This window comes from Callorhinus ursinus, unplaced genomic scaffold, assembly GCF_003265705.2.
Source record: "Callorhinus ursinus isolate GAN/ISIS: 27379988/994484 unplaced genomic scaffold, GSC_fseal_2.0 scaffold13, whole genome shotgun sequence".
Taxonomy (NCBI): domain Eukaryota; kingdom Metazoa; phylum Chordata; class Mammalia; order Carnivora; family Otariidae; genus Callorhinus; species Callorhinus ursinus.
The window spans coordinates 41,478,055-41,495,828 of record NW_027397075.1 but is presented as its reverse complement, the minus strand read 5'-3'; the positions used below and the strand labels follow the sequence as shown (position 1 = coordinate 41,495,828).

At 39.0% G+C, this 17,774-nt stretch overlaps 1 protein-coding gene across 2 annotated transcripts in view; it reads left to right on the top strand.

Moving 5' to 3' along the window:
- Positions 1 to 14,185, top strand: part of DHX9 (DExH-box helicase 9) — a 56,750-nt gene extending 42,565 nt beyond the window's left edge. For both annotated transcript variants that reach the window (XM_025878002.2, XM_025878003.2), the window contains 12 exons: positions 1,105 to 1,318; positions 1,503 to 1,597; positions 1,888 to 1,961; positions 3,132 to 3,284; positions 5,673 to 5,833; positions 6,608 to 6,719; positions 7,314 to 7,475; positions 7,572 to 7,699; positions 9,074 to 9,303; positions 9,646 to 9,761; positions 10,465 to 10,665; positions 13,505 to 14,185. In XM_025878002.2, coding sequence (XP_025733787.1) covers positions 1,105 to 1,318; positions 1,503 to 1,597; positions 1,888 to 1,961; positions 3,132 to 3,284; positions 5,673 to 5,833; positions 6,608 to 6,719; positions 7,314 to 7,475; positions 7,572 to 7,699; positions 9,074 to 9,303; positions 9,646 to 9,761; positions 10,465 to 10,665; positions 13,505 to 13,874 — 2,016 coding nt within the window. In that variant the 3' untranslated portion in view covers positions 13,875 to 14,185. The remainder of the gene's footprint in view (positions 1 to 1,104; positions 1,319 to 1,502; positions 1,598 to 1,887; positions 1,962 to 3,131; positions 3,285 to 5,672; positions 5,834 to 6,607; positions 6,720 to 7,313; positions 7,476 to 7,571; positions 7,700 to 9,073; positions 9,304 to 9,645; positions 9,762 to 10,464; positions 10,666 to 13,504) is intronic.
- Positions 14,186 to 17,774: the final 3,589 nt, after the last annotated feature.

Here is a 17,774-nt window from a genome sequence, read left to right as displayed (position 1 = left end):
AGTCATTTCTGGATAAAGGTCAAAAGAAAAAGGAGGAAAGAATAAGACGTTTAAAGGCCACATGTGGTTAGAAATAACTCCTGTTGTCAAGGGGTCACAGTACCTGGCAAGCTGGTAGAAAAGCAAAAGTCTTGTGCCCCATCCCAGATCTACTAAATCAGAATGTACATGTTAAAATCTCCACGTGGTCCATATGTACAATAAAGTTTTCAAAGCAGCAACTACCCTCCTAGATTAGAGAGCCTGTGTGGTGATGACATTATCAGGTGGGTATTAAACCAGGGAGTTAGTTATGAGGAATTTCCTAAGAAGAGGAAAGAAAAATGACACTTATTTTGAGATTTGGACTAACGATAATACAAAAAATGCATCTTTTATCTGGAATTTTGAACAGAGTAAACATTGTAAGACAGCAATGCAGAATTGATAGGAAATAAGCTGGAATATTTTTAATTAAAAGATAGGATATAAATGAATAGCAAATTAGAAAGTTTATCAGGCAGAAAAAAGACCAATTGTAACAACTTTCTCACTACTAAAGGCTTGGTTTAGCACTGATTCTAAGGCAGACTTTTTAGAAAATACCACATTATTTTAGAAATAGATGATCAAATGAGCTGCCAGCAGGATACTCATTTAAGAATTAAAGGACTTCATATTTGGTATGAGATGAGCCTGGGAATAACACAGGGAGGTGTTGTGTATAGGTAAAGTAATCATATGGTAGTTGATACACAGACAGGATCATAGTAGCAGTTCATTTATCAGTAAGGAGAATATTTTTGAGAGACCAATGGAGTAAAGTCTTAATAAAGAAATACATTGGTAGAAGAAACCATTAGAAGTTTCAGAGTCAAATTTAAGAGTTTGTGCTTGAATTATAGACATTGCCTATGGGAAGTATTGGTCATGAGAAAAATACAGTATCTCAATAAGTCGTAGGTTCTGCATTTTTGGAAATTAAATTTCTTCTGTATGCCAGGTAAGACTAATAAGCTAGAATTAATAAGGACAGGTGTTACTTCAATGTTAACAAATCTAAGAGACATCTCGTGAGCTGTAGTAATTAAGACAATTCAAAATATGTCTCCCTATTTTTTGCAGGCAAATTGCAACCTGATCTGTGGTGATGAATATGGTCCAGAAACAAAGATGAGCATGGCTCAGTTGAATGAAAAGGAAACCCCTTTTGAACTCATCGAAGCTCTACTCAAGTACATTGAGACCCTTAATGTTCCTGGGGCCGTGCTGGTTTTTCTGCCTGGCTGGAATTTGATTTATACTATGCAGAAGCATTTGGAGATGAATCCACATTTTGGTATGAGTCTTTGAATTCTCACATATTTGACAGTGAAAAATGAATATTTTTGTTTATGCCCTAGCCAGCATGTGAAAACAAAATGTAGTGTTGTGTCAGTATTTGGATAAAAATATACATAATGTTGAGCAGTTTTAAAATAGACTATTATTTTTAGACCTTAACCTTTCCTTAATTGTTATAGGAAGCCATAGGTATCAGATTTTACCTCTGCATTCTCAGATTCCTCGAGAGGAACAGCGCAAAGTATTTGATCCAGTACCAGCTGGAGTAACCAAGGTAAATAACATTTACACTTATAGGTTGGAGGTTACATAGATATTAAACAGATATTACAGGCCTTCATAGAGCTACCGCAAAAAACTTGTAATCCAACTAAATTGAGGAGGGAAAGAGAAGGGGTCTTCTCTTCCTGAGCTTAGTAAGTTTTTCATTAGTTGGGCAGTGGGTGAATGATTTTTTTAAGGCTCCTGGAGTTCTCTTGCCACTTGTTACATAAGCAAATCCTTTTAAGTGCATAATAGGAAAATATTTTCTGAAGTATAATTTTTCTTAATATTTCTTCACAGGTTATTTTGTCCACAAATATTGCTGAGACTAGCATTACCATAAATGATGTTGTTTATGTCATTGACTCCTGCAAGTAAGTTTCCAAGGAACCTATTTGCCTAGAATAAACCTTAAGAATGTTCCATGTAGTAGTTAGTATCAGTTAACAGAATCAGAATCACCCTTTTTTTTTTTTGAAGTCCTGTGTTCTTGTACTGTCTGAATTATTGTGTACTGTATACTGGGTTACAGGCTAATTAATAATTCTTGGTGTTGATTTATCACAAATCATTTATCATGGTAGAAAGTGACAAATCTTGACACAGTAACTGCTAAGCTTCCCACTGCTCGTCTGCTGATACTTGCTCATTTCTCATTGGTTGTTTCCATTGATCACATCTATACAGTAGCATACTGCTTAGTGTATAAAGATGACCAGTATTTATCTTATGACAAATATCCTACCTGTGGGACATTCACTTACGAATTAAAAGAATTTATATTTGGTATGCAATGAGCCTGGGAAATACACAGCGAGGCATTGTGTACAGATAAAGTACACAATTATATGGTAACTGATACATAGGACAAAAAAAGTCAAAACTTTGTTATATCTGGCTAGCTTGTGCCTCATGTCTTCTCTACATAGTCCCTCAGCCTCCCCGGCAATTGAGAAAGATCTGCCAGTGCCCACTGTAGAGAATGGTGACTAGCACGCAGCTCCCTTGGGCCAGCTCCAGTCATTTAGTGCCAGCTGCCTGTGTGGAGCGTTGAAGGGTTCTGAGGTTGCCTTAGGGGTTCAGCAGGACTGCATGGGCACTGCTTGGTGAGGTCATCAACTTTTAGATCATAGATAGCCTGGAAGTTACACTAAACTTTGGGACAGACTTGGCTTGAATAATTACTGTTTACTCTCATGTATGTGCCAAATCCTGTTTGAATGCTTTCCATTCATTAATTCACTTAATGTTTATAAATAAAAACCCTGTGAGGTCGGTAAGAGTATTAATAGCCATTTTCAGCTGAGGAAAATGGGGCACAGAAGGGTTAGTAACTTGGCCAAGACCATCCAGCTGATAAGTGGCACAGACGTGCTGTTAGAAGGTTGATGACTCAGAAGGTGCAGTCACATTCTTCCTGGTGCTGCACACAGGCTTCATGTCAGCATAGCTACCTGGAAAGCATCCATCCCTTAGTGGAAATATGATAGTTATGTACTGGTGGTACATGTGAGTCTAAGAATTAGCCACTGTTTCCTATTTAGGCAGAAAGTGAAGCTGTTCACTGCTCACAACAATATGACCAACTATGCTACAGTTTGGGCATCTAAAACAAACCTTGAGCAGCGGAAAGGACGAGCTGGCCGTGTGCGGCCTGGATTCTGCTTTCACCTGTGTAGCCGAGCTCGTTTTGAGAGGTAAGACCAATTCTTGAATAAAGACTACAGATTGGTTTTTTTTACCCCTTCATACAATACACCACCTCCCGTCCCTACCCTGCTGTGAACTTACTGAACTCAGAGTACGTAAATGCCTCCAGTTACCTATATTGGAGGATAGATACTTGGCTTAACAAGATTGTGGCAAGAATGAAATTGTCAGTGATGGCATGTTTGCTGATTTTCTCATTACTACTAATCTTTTAAACGGACGCTATATGGACATTATTTTAGTTCCACATAGGTCACTTTAGGATTACTGATATTTATGGAATGGTTAACTTCTTGAAAGATATATTTAAAAAATACTTCCATATTTACAGATTTTTCCCCCTAATGTTAGCACATCACTGTACCTCAGAATCCTCATATGCCTGAGAAATAGAGGGCATTATTTGGATAAGGAAACTAAAGCTCAAGGCTCTTAGCTGACTTCTCCAGGACTAAAATCCAAGTCTCTTAATACCTTGTCCAATTCCATTTATACTATAAGCCTGTTGGGGAATGTTTGTGGTTGGGACTTGTTTAAAAAAAGTCCTTATTATCTCTCTGAATTACAGATTGCAGATGCATGGTTATATATATATGTTTCTGGATATCCATGTGTGTGCATTAGCTTTAACCAATTGACCATAAGATAGAGTTAGGGTTTTTGTACACATGTGTATTTATCACAATAAAGTATTGTGGGACACACTTAATTTAGGTGACCAGATGTATATAATGCCCTGAAGAAAAACCAAGGAAACTTTTATTTGGTTTTGTGCTGGTAACTTACGGCTCCCTGGTAATTGTAAATGTGGATTTATTTGAGCATCAGAAGTTAGCTTAGGATACTGGCTGCAAAATTTGGAAGGTACCTACTTTCTAAAGGTTAGATTGTCCCTGGAAGAAACAAGTATTGTACTCTGACATCTTAGAGTGAAAACCACCTACTAATTAGTAATGGCATGAATAGACCTATAATAAAGGATTTTTGTTCTTCTCTTTATAGGGTGGGGAACAGATAATGCTATCTGCATTTATGTAAACCTTAAGCTGACCAGTCTTGCCAGCAGTGTTGGAATCATCTGTAAATGGTTCCCTTGAATCTTCATCATGAATAGTGTATAGCCAATAAGTCTGAATTAGAAATTTAGAGACCTGGGGGTCCCTGCCTGGGTAGCTCAGTCGGTTAAGCATCTGACTCGATCTCAGCTCAGGTCTCGATCTCGAGAGTTGTGATTTCGAGCCCTACACTGGGGCTCCATGCTGGGCATAGAGCCTACTAAAAAAAAAAAAAATAGATTTTAATACCATTTGTACCTATTTGTGGAATTTAATGCCATTTGTACCTATTCCATGACATAACCTAAATATTTACACTCTTTAGGCCTCTGTTTCCCCATTTTGTAAAATAAGATTAAGTTACTTAACTTTCTGTGCTGCTTCAGTTGAAAATGGAAGATAGTATAATACCTAACCCACAGGATTTGTTTGAGAGCTAAATGAGTTAATAATGTTAAATACTGAGAACAATGCTTGGCATATGGTAAGCTCTCAGTAAATGTTAGCTATTATCATTGTTAATATTATTTGTAATAGTAACTTCTATTAAAATTTTTAAGGGTTGGATGATCTGTAAAATCCTTGCTGGTAGTACTAAATTTTATGAACCAGGAAGGGAAGGTGATTGTGGGGATATGTTAGTATTAGCCCAAATCTCCACAGAAAGTCTTACTACCATTGGGGGGTAGGGGGCAGATGGAGGGAGGTGTTTGTTTTTGAATATAGTTGACAATTGATGTTATATTAGTTTCAGGTGTTCAGAATAGTGATTCAGCCACTTTATACATTATGCTATGCTCCCCACCAGTGTAGCTACTATCTGCCACCATACAGCACTTTTACAGTACCATTGACTGTATTCTCCGTGCTGTACCTTTCACCCTTGTGACTTACTCATTCCATAGCTGGAAGCCTGTATCTCCCCCTTCCCTTCACCCATTTTTGCCTGTCCCCTCACCCTGTCCCCTCTGCTCTGTCTAGCCACTGCTTTTAACCCATGTTTGTCAACCAGTGAGACCTGAAGAAGTCATAGGTATGGGTAATAACATTAAGGATTTGTGATAATTTTTCATCCTCCTTCACTCCTCATATGAAAATACCATCAAGCTATAATTGTAAAGTCGTAAACCACTGCTCAAGCAGTTAAGAGGGTCTTGTCCAGAGAGTCTTTGTTGTAAATACAGAATATTCTTTGATAATTGTAAAAGGATAAGGGAGGGACAGCTCTATAAACCTGATTATCTCTCTGCAAATATTTTATTAAACAGCAGATGTGTATATATTAGAGTGGATGGTTATTTTATGCTTTTCTTCCCTTAGACTCGAAACCCACATGACACCTGAGATGTTCCGAACACCATTACATGAAATTGCTTTGAGCATAAAACTTCTGCGTCTGGGAGGAATTGGACAGTTCCTCGCCAAGGCAATTGAACCTCCACCTTTGGATGCTGTGATTGAAGCAGAGCACACTCTTAGAGGTACCTACAAATACAGACCTACCTAACAACATGTTAATTATTGTCTTGTTTTGGCAGCTAACATGTAACAGATGAATCAAGATACACTCAGCAGGCTGGTGAGTGGTAAAACTTCGAGTGTTGCCTTACATATTTAGTGTGGTCAGTTTCATAAAATGAGGTAAGAAAGGGGTAACGTGAGTCTTCTTTTGGTAAAAACTGTCATTTCTTAACCAATATTTTATAATCAGAACATGCATTACTCACGATACAGGCTTTTATGTTTATCTGTTAAAACATCTGATTGTGTTTTCTAATCATGTCATAGAAGTGGTATAGTATTGTGGGGAAAAACTAAAGGTGTTGGCCATGGGAATCAGATTTTGAATTTTGAATCTAGTACTCATCTGCTATATGAACTTTAGACTTTCACTCTCCAGATTTCATTCCTCTCTCAAAATTATCAGTAAATGATATTAGACTTGTTAGGGCATGTGTACTTAGGCTGTTACTTTAGTTTTTGTATGTATAGAGTTTGCATGGACTATATTCAGTTTACAATCTACAGGGCCTAATTCTAGTACCACCTTCTTATCGGTGTTCCAGAATTTGGTTTTGATGTGTTTTTGAGTGAGGAGAATTGTTGACTATGGGCATGGTGCTGGCAGTTGGCTTGACAAATAATGAAAACTCAACCTGTAAAGAAATGCTTTGTCTTTGCCTCAGTTAAAGGGGTTTTCGTTACTATTTCCGCTCTTTTACTATTTCTGCTCACAAAGAACTATCTCCCCACAGAACTTGATGCATTAGATGCTAATGATGAGTTGACTCCTCTGGGACGAATCCTGGCTAAACTCCCCATTGAGCCTCGTTTTGGCAAAATGATGATAATGGGATGTATTTTCTAGTAAGTGCTTTTGTATTATTGCTGATACTTAAATGGTAGAACAATTTCAGAATCTTATTCCCCTCCCCATAAAAACAGGATAGGCTCAGAAGAAAAAATTGAATTCTTAGGTATAGAAGTGGCATACTTCAGATACTAAGAAAAAAATGAAATGAGAAGAATGCATGGTCCCAGTAAATAGACACCTGGGCCCAGCTTGTTGGGGGAAAGAGCACAAGTTTCTCAAAAGAATTGCAGTTCGTCTCAGGAGCATAAGTAGTTGTCTTTGAAAGAAAAATAGGACTAGGAAAACAGGTATATTTTATCAGGAAATTTTGAAGATTAAGAGATTTGAGAAGATGGGGAAGAGAATAAGGAAAAATATAATACTTGGTCATAATTTATGGTAAATAGGCATCCATTAATTATCAGAGCTCCTTATTTTTTCCCTTTCTGCTTCTGGAGAGAGCAGCTGTAAAAGTTCTTTGTTAAGCCAGTCTCAGTGCTAATAAAGTGGTATCATAGCCAGTAAAGACTCTGACCCACAGTGACAGTTCTGCTCATGAACTGCTGGAACAAGAGTGTGACAAGACTGAATTTTCCTGTCTGTTTCAGTGTGGGAGATGCTGTCTGTACCATCTCTGCTGCCACCTGCTTTCCAGAGCCGTTCATTAGTGAAGGAAAGAGACTGGGTTATATTCATCGAAATTTTGCTGGAAACAGATTTTCTGATCATGTGGCCCTTTTATCAGTCTTCCAAGCTTGGGATGATGCTAGGTATGGATTTGAAAGAGGGAAAGTTGTAAGATGTGAGAACTGTCTCTGGTTGCTAATGTATTGGGGCTTTGAGAAATGACTCTTAATCTATTTTAGAATGGGTGGAGAAGAAGCAGAGATACGTTTTTGTGAGCACAAAAGACTCAATATGGCTACACTAAGAATGACCTGGGAAGCCAAAGTTCAGCTCAAGGAGATTCTGATTAATTCTGGATTTCCAGAAGGTAAGACTCTCTAAAGATCTATCTGAAGTGACATTTATGCAGCATGTGCACATTGACAGTGCAGTATATTTTAGCTTCAGACTTTAGACTCTGTGCTTTTTCTGTGTTCCTAGCTATTTCTTCATTCTTTGAACTATAATGATAATCAGTTTTTCACATTTATTCCGTCTTTTAAAAAAGGAAGCAAAAGGTTGTGATGCTCAAATTATAACATACTACACAGATGATTAATAGATGTTTTAAGAATTGTGCTACTTTGAGAGGTTTTTTTTGTTGTTTTTTTAAGTCTCTTTTAGGAAGAACAGAGGTTTAGCTTTTAGCAGTTGTAGTACAGAATAAGCAGTTTGTTGAATAACCTCAAATAGTGGTTTGTGAAGTGATTGGTCATTCTGCCCATGTTCATGTTTAGACATGAAATTTACCACGTTAAATTTTAAGTTCCTTTAAGTAAGGTTTTAGTGTGCTGGCAGGTAAGAGGGCTTGGGTAATGTGATGGATTTATTAGTTGAGCTCTTGAACTTTTGTTCTCCAACTAGATTAAAATTCCTAAAATTGGGAATTGAAGCACATAACCAGAAATAGCTGTGTAGTTGAGAGCATAGTTGGGCAAGATGGCAAATTTTAAAAGGATATGATATAAATAACTTATAGACAAAAGGTTTTCCTCTGTTGTAAACTGATTTGTTTGTAATTTTTTATAATCAAGGAAAGAGGAAGGGCATATTTTGTATGATAGAATCCTCACAATAATCCTGAGATATAGGTATTGTTACCCTGTTTTTTAGAAGAGGAAGCTAACACAGAGGTTTAAATTACTTGTCCAGATTCATTCAGTTAGGAGGTGAGAAGATTTAGAACTCAGGTGTTTCCAGCACAGAATATATCCATGCTCATAGTGGTCACTGTCATACTTCCCAAACCATGATGAAGTACTCCTAAAGCATAGTCTGGGTGAAAATACCAGCCCTCCTTCCAGTGGGCTTCCCTTGGATTGTCACTCCATCTAGAAAGAACAGCTATTTAGGAACAGCAGATGGAATACTTGGTTCACCTATTGGTCTAGCTCACTTGGTGAATAGATGATTAATCTGGGGGTGGGGGGAGGTGGCTTTTTGTCTTTTAAGTAATCACTCCAAGCTTGGGTTGTGGTTGAGTCTATAAGAGAATGCAAGTATTTTAGTTTTCTTGTTGTGGAGACTCAGCAGAATTTTTCCTTGAACTTCATGGGGGTGTAAGAGTTCTGAGAAGACAGGAAATTAGGTTATCTGAAAAAAGAGGTGGGAAGGAGTCAGTTCTCGTAATTCTCTTAACTAATTTACATGCAGTATGAGAATTAACCATATATCTGATATTTTTACCCCTTTCCTCTTACAGATTGCTTGTTAACACAGGTGTTTACTAACACTGGACCAGATAATAATTTGGATGTTGTTATCTCTCTCCTGGCTTTTGGTGTGTACCCTAATGTGTGCTATCATAAGGAAAAAAGAAAGATTCTCACCACTGAAGGGCGTAATGCCCTTATCCACAAGTCGTCTGTTAATTGTCCTTTTAGCAGCCAAGACATGAAATACCCATCTCCCTTCTTTGTATTTGGTGAAAAGGTAAGAAAAGATTAGTTAGGAAAAATTTACGTTGAGGGGCACCTGCATGGGCTCAGTATGTTAAGTGTCTGACTCTTGATTTCGGTTCAGGTCATGATCTCGGCCCTGTGTCAGGCTGTGCTGAGCAAGGAGCCTGCTTGAGATTTTCGCCCTTTCCCTCTGTGCCCCCCCCCCCCCCCGCAAAAGAAAAATTTACGTTGAAAGTCTGCATTGTCAGTACTTATTAATGTGGAGTGGGAACATGAGTTCTAATTTTCGAAGCATAGTTCATTATCATTATATGGCAATTGATTGGCAGCTGGACTGTCATCTGTTTCTTCTTGCCTCTTTTTTCATCTGCAGATTCGAACCCGAGCCATCTCTGCTAAAGGCATGACCTTAGTTACTCCCCTGCAGTTGCTTCTCTTTGCCTCCAAGAAAGTCCAGTCTGATGGGCAGATTGTGCTCGTAGATGACTGGTATGGATTTTCAGATGTGAACTTCAAACTACATTCTTAAAATCGAGGTGTAATGGGATTCAGCTGCTAATCTAACTTAATTTGTGAAAGAAACAAGACAAAATTTCATGACATAAATGAGATGTTTTTTATAACATTGTCTTGGAGAGTGATGTATCTTGGTAGTGTAGTTCGTAGGTAGTAAGTCATTCCAGTGGAAAGAAATGCATTTAGGCATTGAAGCCACATCTGCCCCCATGAATATACTACCCTAGGGAATTGGAGTTTAATTGGAACTGGGGTACCTCTTTCATGTACTCTGTATGTTGGTTAGAGACTACTGGTAAGCACGTACTAACCACTTGACAAAAATGGAATAGATCTTAGTGACCTGTCAGTAGGCTCAGTCATATTCCTGAAAACTCCAGCAATGTGAGTCTCTTCTTTCATTCTTTTTTGGAAGCTGAGTGATCTGTATTGCTAACAGTAGTTTGCTTGATAGACTTCCTGGTTTACAGTACCCGCCAGTAGCCAGCAGTGGGTTTTAAGAAGTTAGTGTAAGACTGTTACCATTCTTCATATTTGTGTTTGCCTAAGTCTGGGGAATTGAAAGTATTGGTACTTAGTAAGAAGTTAAATTTATTCCATCAGTTACCATATGTGAAATTGAGAGTCTTTTGCTGTATGTACCTCTCTTGTACTTTATCATTTTTCTCTGTTTTAGGATCAGACTGCAAATCTCTCATGAGGCTGCTGCCTGTATCACTGCTCTCCGGGCGGCCATGGAGGCTCTGGTTGTTGAAGTAACCAAACAGCCTAATATCATCAGCCAGTTGGACCCTGTTAATGAACATATGCTAAACATGATCCGCCAGATCTCTAGACCCTCAGCTGCTGGTATCAACCTCATGATTGGCAGTACACGGTGAGTACACAGTAACTTCTCTTTGAACCAAGCGGAGGACAGTGATCTTATACTGGCCTAAAATTCCCACAGTTAACTGATAGAGGCCTTGTTTATTTAAGTTAAAATTCTAGACAAACACTGAATATGAAATTTAATTCTGGTTAACACACTCAGAAAAAAGGGTGTTACTTTTATCTCTGTTAGTAGTGTATCAGTGCATGTTGGAGATTGAAAGGGACCTCAAAAGGACATACAAAGTCCGGGGTGGGTCACATGACGGGAAAGTGACAGAGCCCAGACTCTTCACTTTCCACAGTACTGTTTTATCTCTAATGAAAAAATGTTGATGGAAGGGTTAATTGCTGCTTCTTCAAATGAAAAGCCTCAAGGTTTATCTTAGTAGGGAAATGCAAGAATGTGACTGTCTTAAGTGTGAAATTTCTCTTAATTCTTAAAATGTCTTATTTTTTCCACCTTTTTTAATCTCCCTTTGCTCACAATTCTTTATTTGGAAATATTTGATACCTGCAGAGAAGGCAGAAGAATAGTACAGCGAACACCCATATAGTCTTATAACTTAAATTCACTAATCGTCAGCATTCTTTGATTTCTTGCTTTCATACATGTGTGTAAACACACATACCTTTTTTTTAGATTTTTTGTTATGTTAATTACCATACATCATTAGTTTTTGATGTAGTGTTCCATGATTCATTGTTTGTGCATAACACCCAGTGCTCCATGCAGAACGTGCCCTCTTTAATACCCATCACCAGGCTAACCCATCCCCCCACCCCCTCCCCTCTAGAACCCTCAGTTTTTCAGAGTCCATCATCTCTCACGGTTCGTCTCCCCCTCCAGTTCCCCCCCTTCATTCTTCCCCTCCTGCTGTCGTTGTCGTCTTTTTTTTCTTAACATATATCGCATTATTTGTTTCAGAGGTACAGATCTGTGACTCAACAGTCTTGCATAATTCACAGCACTCACCATAGCACATACCCTCCCCAATGTCTATTACCCAGCCACCCCATCCCTCCCACCCCCCACCACTCCAGCAACCCTCAGTTTGTTTCCTGAGATTAAGAATTCCTCATATCAGTGAGGTCATATGATACATGTCTTTCTCTGATTGACTTATTTCACTCAGCATAACACCCTCCAGTTCCATCCACGTTGTTGCAAATGGCAAGATCTCATTCCTTTTGATGGCTGCATAATATTCATTTGTATATATATACCACATCTTCGTTATCCATTCATCTGTCGATGGACATCTGGGCTATTTCCACAGTTTGGCTATTGAACACACATACCTACTTTTACTTAATTTGTGACTGAGTTGCAGAGGTTATGACGTTTTACATCAGTATATTTCATGCATCTTTTAAGCATATAACTGCAATACCATGATCACACCCTCAAAATTTAAGTGTTTAACAACACTATCTAATATACATATTAAAATTTTTCTAATTATCCAAAAATATTCTTTAATCTCCCTTTCAAGGAACAGTTGCTTTCGGTTATAAACTGTTAATAATTTTAATATATAGAACTGCTAGAATTCATAAAGCACTCTGGGTCCCATTTTACTATAAACGAATTACTTTTTAAAATTTATTAATCATACACATAGTATTCAGTGTGTGCCAGGCCCTGTGCTGAGTCCTTTTCTGGTATTAACTCATTTTAATATTTGCTCTATCTATGATGTAGGTAGATCTTTGTCCCCTTTAATATGAATAAGGAAACCAGGACAGAAGTTAAGACCCAAGGCCATACAGCTAGTGAATGGTAGGACTGGATTCAGACTAAAGCAGTAATGGCTCCTGAAACAGTGCTCTTACTTACTGTGCTATACCTTGCTCCTCCAGTGGGTCAAATACATATGAGAATTATTGAGCAGTCTTCAAAGAGAAAGAAAGAGTAAATGTCATAGGCAGATACAGATGTGGTGCTCATAGGTATTTAGAAGAGAGTTTACTTTTGGCAGGAGGCATGGTGAATAAGGAGACTTCACATACAGTCTGCTCTGTGGAGGACAAAAATCCAGAACCTAGAAAGGATGGGATAAATACAAGAAAGAGTTTAGGATGCATGAATATAATGATGGCTTGAATTACAGTAGGGAGAATTGAAATGGGGAGGAGTAGATGAGACAAGTTTGCAGGACCATCAGGAGGAATTGGTGATGGATTGAAATGGGGGGGAGCAGGGCAGCGAAGGAGTGAAGAGAGATCCCAGCTATATTTCTGACTTGGACAACTGCCGAGTTCATAGTGCTGGTCTCTATAAGAAAAGCTGTGCAGGAAGAATAAGCAGTTTGGGGTGTGCTGAGTTGGAGGGTTGTTAAGTGAGACATCTTGATTTATGCAATTTTTCATTACCCCTCATTTTCTTTATTTGCTGCATGAAACACTGATGTGTAAACAAATCACCGCAGGTATTTTTCAGAAACGTACTTCAGAGTTAATGCAGGAAAATACGTGGTGATAAAGATCAGATAACACTGCCAACTCCAGGAGTCTCTTCCTTGCATATTACTGCTTTCATAGAGTGCTGTAAAGCTGAGGCTCAGTGAAAGCGAATCGTTATCTTAAGTTGTAAGGGCATACTGCCAAAATGTAAGATCTTGGAGAATGAACCAGAAAGAACTTTACAGAAATGGGTGGTTAAAGTAGATGCATTCTTCTGTGTCTATTATGGAGTAACAGATTTATTTCATTTCAGTTTATATTTTTGCACTTGGGTTCATTCCCTTTGTGTATTAAATTTCCAAATACGACTTTATATTTTATGACTAGTTGAGATGTATTAAGGATGCTTTGCTAGAGTGGTGATTTCGTACTTTTCCTAGGTATGGAGATGGTCCACGTCCTCCCAAGATGGCTCGATACGACAATGGAGGTGGATACCGACGAGGAGGTTCTAGTTATGGTGGTGGAGGCTACGGCAGCGGAGGCTACGGAGGTGCCAGCGGTTACGTCGGTAGTGGAGGCTACGGTGGCAGCGGCTATGCTGGCGGCTCCAACTCCTATCGCGGAGGCTACGGCGGAGGCTATAGAGGAGGTGTCAGTGGTGGCTATAGAGGTGGCTCAGGAGGAGACTATAGAGGGTCTAGTGGAGGAGGCTATAGAGGAACTGGGGCATTCCAGCGAGGGGGTGTCAGGGGGGGATATGGGAGTGGTTACTTTGGACAAGGAAGAGGAGGAGGTAGTGGCTATTAAAACGTGTTCTGTCAGTGCCTCTGCATAGACAGTTTAAAAAAAGAATGCATGCTACCTGTTTTCCCAAGTTGTTTATTTGATGCCAGTAAGTAAACCCATTTTCCACCCATTTTGTGGTTCATTATAGTTTAAGGAAACCAAGCATATAGATACATTAGTGGTTTTGTTTATATTATGTAAAGTACACTGATTGTAAAACTACCACAGTTTGTATTTTTTCTTTAAGGAGTAAAGATTTGCCTTTAAAATTAACTTGATATTTTCTTGGCTTTAGTTTATTAATACAATAGAAAATAAAGTATTATACCAAATACTGGCCATGTAGTTCATTGTTGACATTACACGTTAGAATAATTTTACAATGCTGGTTACATCTATTTGAAGCATCACAGGAAAAATTGTACTTTCTGTTTTCCAAAGTATACCAAGTGATACTGTTACTTGTAGTAAGTTTTTAGAATAAATAGCCTTGAAATAAAATTGTTCTTCCAGTAAATACTGGCCAGTGCACAATTTCACATGGACCTCTGCCCCTGAATAAAACTTTTGACCTAGGGCTGAACATTTTCACTTTTTCCCAAGCTTTGTCTTTGAAAAATCTAAGACCAGGTAAGCATTCACTTTTCTAAGTTAGTTTGCAGTGTAAAAATTAATTTTAATTAGAATTAAAAATTAACCCACAAAATTCTTGAATTAAGGTTATATTTAGTCGAAGAATGAGGGTAAGTGAAGCTTCACCAATGCATCAAGTTTATTTTAGTAGAGATGTTTAGACATTTATAACATTTTATGATTTTCAGTAAATTTTCACGTTTCTCATTTGAAATAGCCTAGTACAGTAAAGTTCACAAAGGCTGGGGCGCCTGGGTGGCTCAGTCGTTAAGCGTCTGCCTTCAGCTCAGGTCATGATCCCAGGGTCCTGGGATGGAGCCCCACATCGGGCTCCCTGCTCAGTGGGAAGCCTGCTTCTCCCTCTCCCAGTCCCCCTGCTTGTGTTCCCTCTCTCACTGTGTTTCTGTCAAATAAATAAAATCTTTAAAAAATCACAAAGGCTTTGGATTAAATAGTAGACTCATCTTTTTATTTTATTTTATTATGTTAATCACCATACATCATTAGTTTTTGATGTAGTGTTCCATGATTCATTGTTTGCGTATAATACCCAGTGCTCCATTCAATACATGCCCTCTTTAATACGCATCACCAGGCTAACCCCTCCCCCCACCCACCCCCAGAACCCTCCGTTTGTTTCTCAGAGTCCATAGTCTCTCATGGTTCGTCTCCCCCTCTGATTTCCCCCCTTCATTTTTCCCTTCCTACTATCTTCTCTCCTCTCTCTCTTTTTTTTTTTAAAGATTATTTATTTGAGAGAGAATGAGAGAGAGCACTAGAGGGAAGAGGGTCAGAGGGAGAAGCAGACTCCCTGTTGAGCAGGGAGCCTGATGGACTCGATCCCGGGACTCCAGGATCATGACCTGAGCCGAAGGCAGTCGCTTAACCAACTGAGCCACCCAGGCACCCTCTCTCTTTTTTTTTTAAACAATGTATTTGTTTCAGAGGTACAGGTCTGTGATTCATCAGTCTTAAAACAATTTGTGGCGCTCACTATGGCACATACCCTCCCCAATGTCTGTCACCCAGCCACCCCATCCCTCCCCCACTCGAGCAACCCACAGTTTGTTTCCGGAGATTAAGAATTCCTCATATCAGTGAGATCATATGATACATATTTTTTGCTGATTGACTTATTTCACTTAGCATAATACCCTCTAGTTCCATCCACATTGTAGCAAATGGCAAGATTGCTAGGTGGTGTTTTTTTTTTGATGGCTGCATAATATTCCATTGTATATATACACCACATCTTTATTCATCTGTTGATGGACATCTTGGCTCTTTCCATAGTTTGGCTATTGCGGACATTGCTGCTGTAAACACTAGGGTGCACATACCCCTTCGGATCACTACATTTGTATCTTTGGGGTAAATACCCAGCAGTGCAATTGCTGGGTCATACGGTAGCTCTATATTCAACTTTTTGAGGAACCTCCATACTGTTTTCCAGAGTGGTTGCACCAGCTTGCATTCCCACCAACAGTGTAGGAGGGTTCCCCTTTCTCCGCATCCCTGCCAACATCTGTCGTTTCCTGACTTGTTAATTTTAGCCATTCTGACTGGTGTGAGGTGGTATCTCATTGAGGTTTTGATTTGGATTTCCCTGAAGCCGTGCGATGTTGAGCAATTTTTCATGTGAGTAGACTCCTCTATCTTAAAGCTACTCTAGGACACATGAATTAATCTTGGGCAAGTTATATTTTGCGTTCGTATCCTTTTCAAAATCTTCTCATTTTAACACATGTCCTTTAGATAACCTGTTGATCAGCTGATGACTCCTACCTATTTACAGAGTCTCAGATCTGTATGTCCACCTGAGATTTCCTTGCGGAGCATCAGATCCTATTAACTGCTTACTGGACATACACTGCTGCTAGATATCCCATGGAAATAGAGAACTCAGTTTTCCAGACTGAAGAAAACCACCTAATTCAACCTGTGCCCTATCCTATACCCTATTCCCTGTTCAAGTATGTGTGGTTTTTTGTTATGTTTTAATCATGGGGGTTTCAGCTACTTAATTGCCAAAGCCTTAATAAATTACCACATGTAGTTAGTTCTACTCCCAAAACACCTTCCAGTTGTGCTTTTATAAACCAACTACATACTCTATTCAGGCTATCATTAACTTGGATGTACAGTGATGCAGCAGCCTCTTAACTGATCTTCCTGCTGGAAGTCCTTCTGTCTACAATCCATTCTCCATACTACAACCAGAGTAAACATTCCCATTCAAAGCTAATACCACCGCCACCAGGCACTCCTGGCCTAAACGAGAGATTCCTACTCTAGCCTCAATCCTCCTTACCAACCATACTGAACTTCTAGCCTTATCACTGGACCCTGCTTTCTGTTGCCTTCATGTTGTGAAAACTTGTACCACAGAAAGTATAAATTGAATAATGCCTCGTTTAACTGGTACTCATTTCTCCAATAACTTCAACTAGAAGTGAGAAATCAAAAGATGACTAAAATGGCTGAGAGAGATGTCAAATTACATTCTCTAAAGCTTGAAAGAACGACTTTGGCATAGTTCTAATAGTCTTTTGAGTCTTTAGCTAAGAATTAAGAAAGTGCCTATGCAGATTTCTAGAACTCTTTTTGTGGCTGCCTCCTCTGTTCTGCCCCACAAATCGTAGCTACCCTCCCTAAACCGGCCTCTGTCTCTTCAGCTCTGAGACCGCTTGTGTTCTGCTTCGTTCATTCTTCCTCTGCCATGATCTGTCAAAGTACCTCCACACAGAAAGGCAGGGTGATCCTCGGGCTCGTCTCATTTGTTTATCTTAATTTGGTGATCACTGTTCTGCATTGTTCAATGCCTGAAAGCAGTTGATTCAGATAAATACACACACACATACACATATGTAGAGATACATACAATATTGTGTATGGAGATAGTTTTTAAAAAATAGATCATTTGGTTTTCTAGTTGGTTACATGGGAGTGGAGAGGAAAGTCAACTATCAGACTGTCATCACTGTAAATGGAAGTCAACTTAAGTTGATTTTAATTGTCAGTCCATTATAACATCATATCCAGAAATCATTCCTTCGAAAGAATGATCAGACTTACGGAGCAGAAGGCCACATGGAGTATTTTTTGTGGCGTATTAATACCTGGAGATTTCAGCCAATGTGCTGTGTTTCTCAAGCATCCCTCTACAGTCTGCCTAAAACAATATTCCTTTTAAGGGATGTTGCAGCAGGTGCAAGATGACTTGGAAAGTGTTTCCAAAACAAGAGCCAATTGTACCCCTCCCATTCAGGAGATGAAAGGAGCTAGACA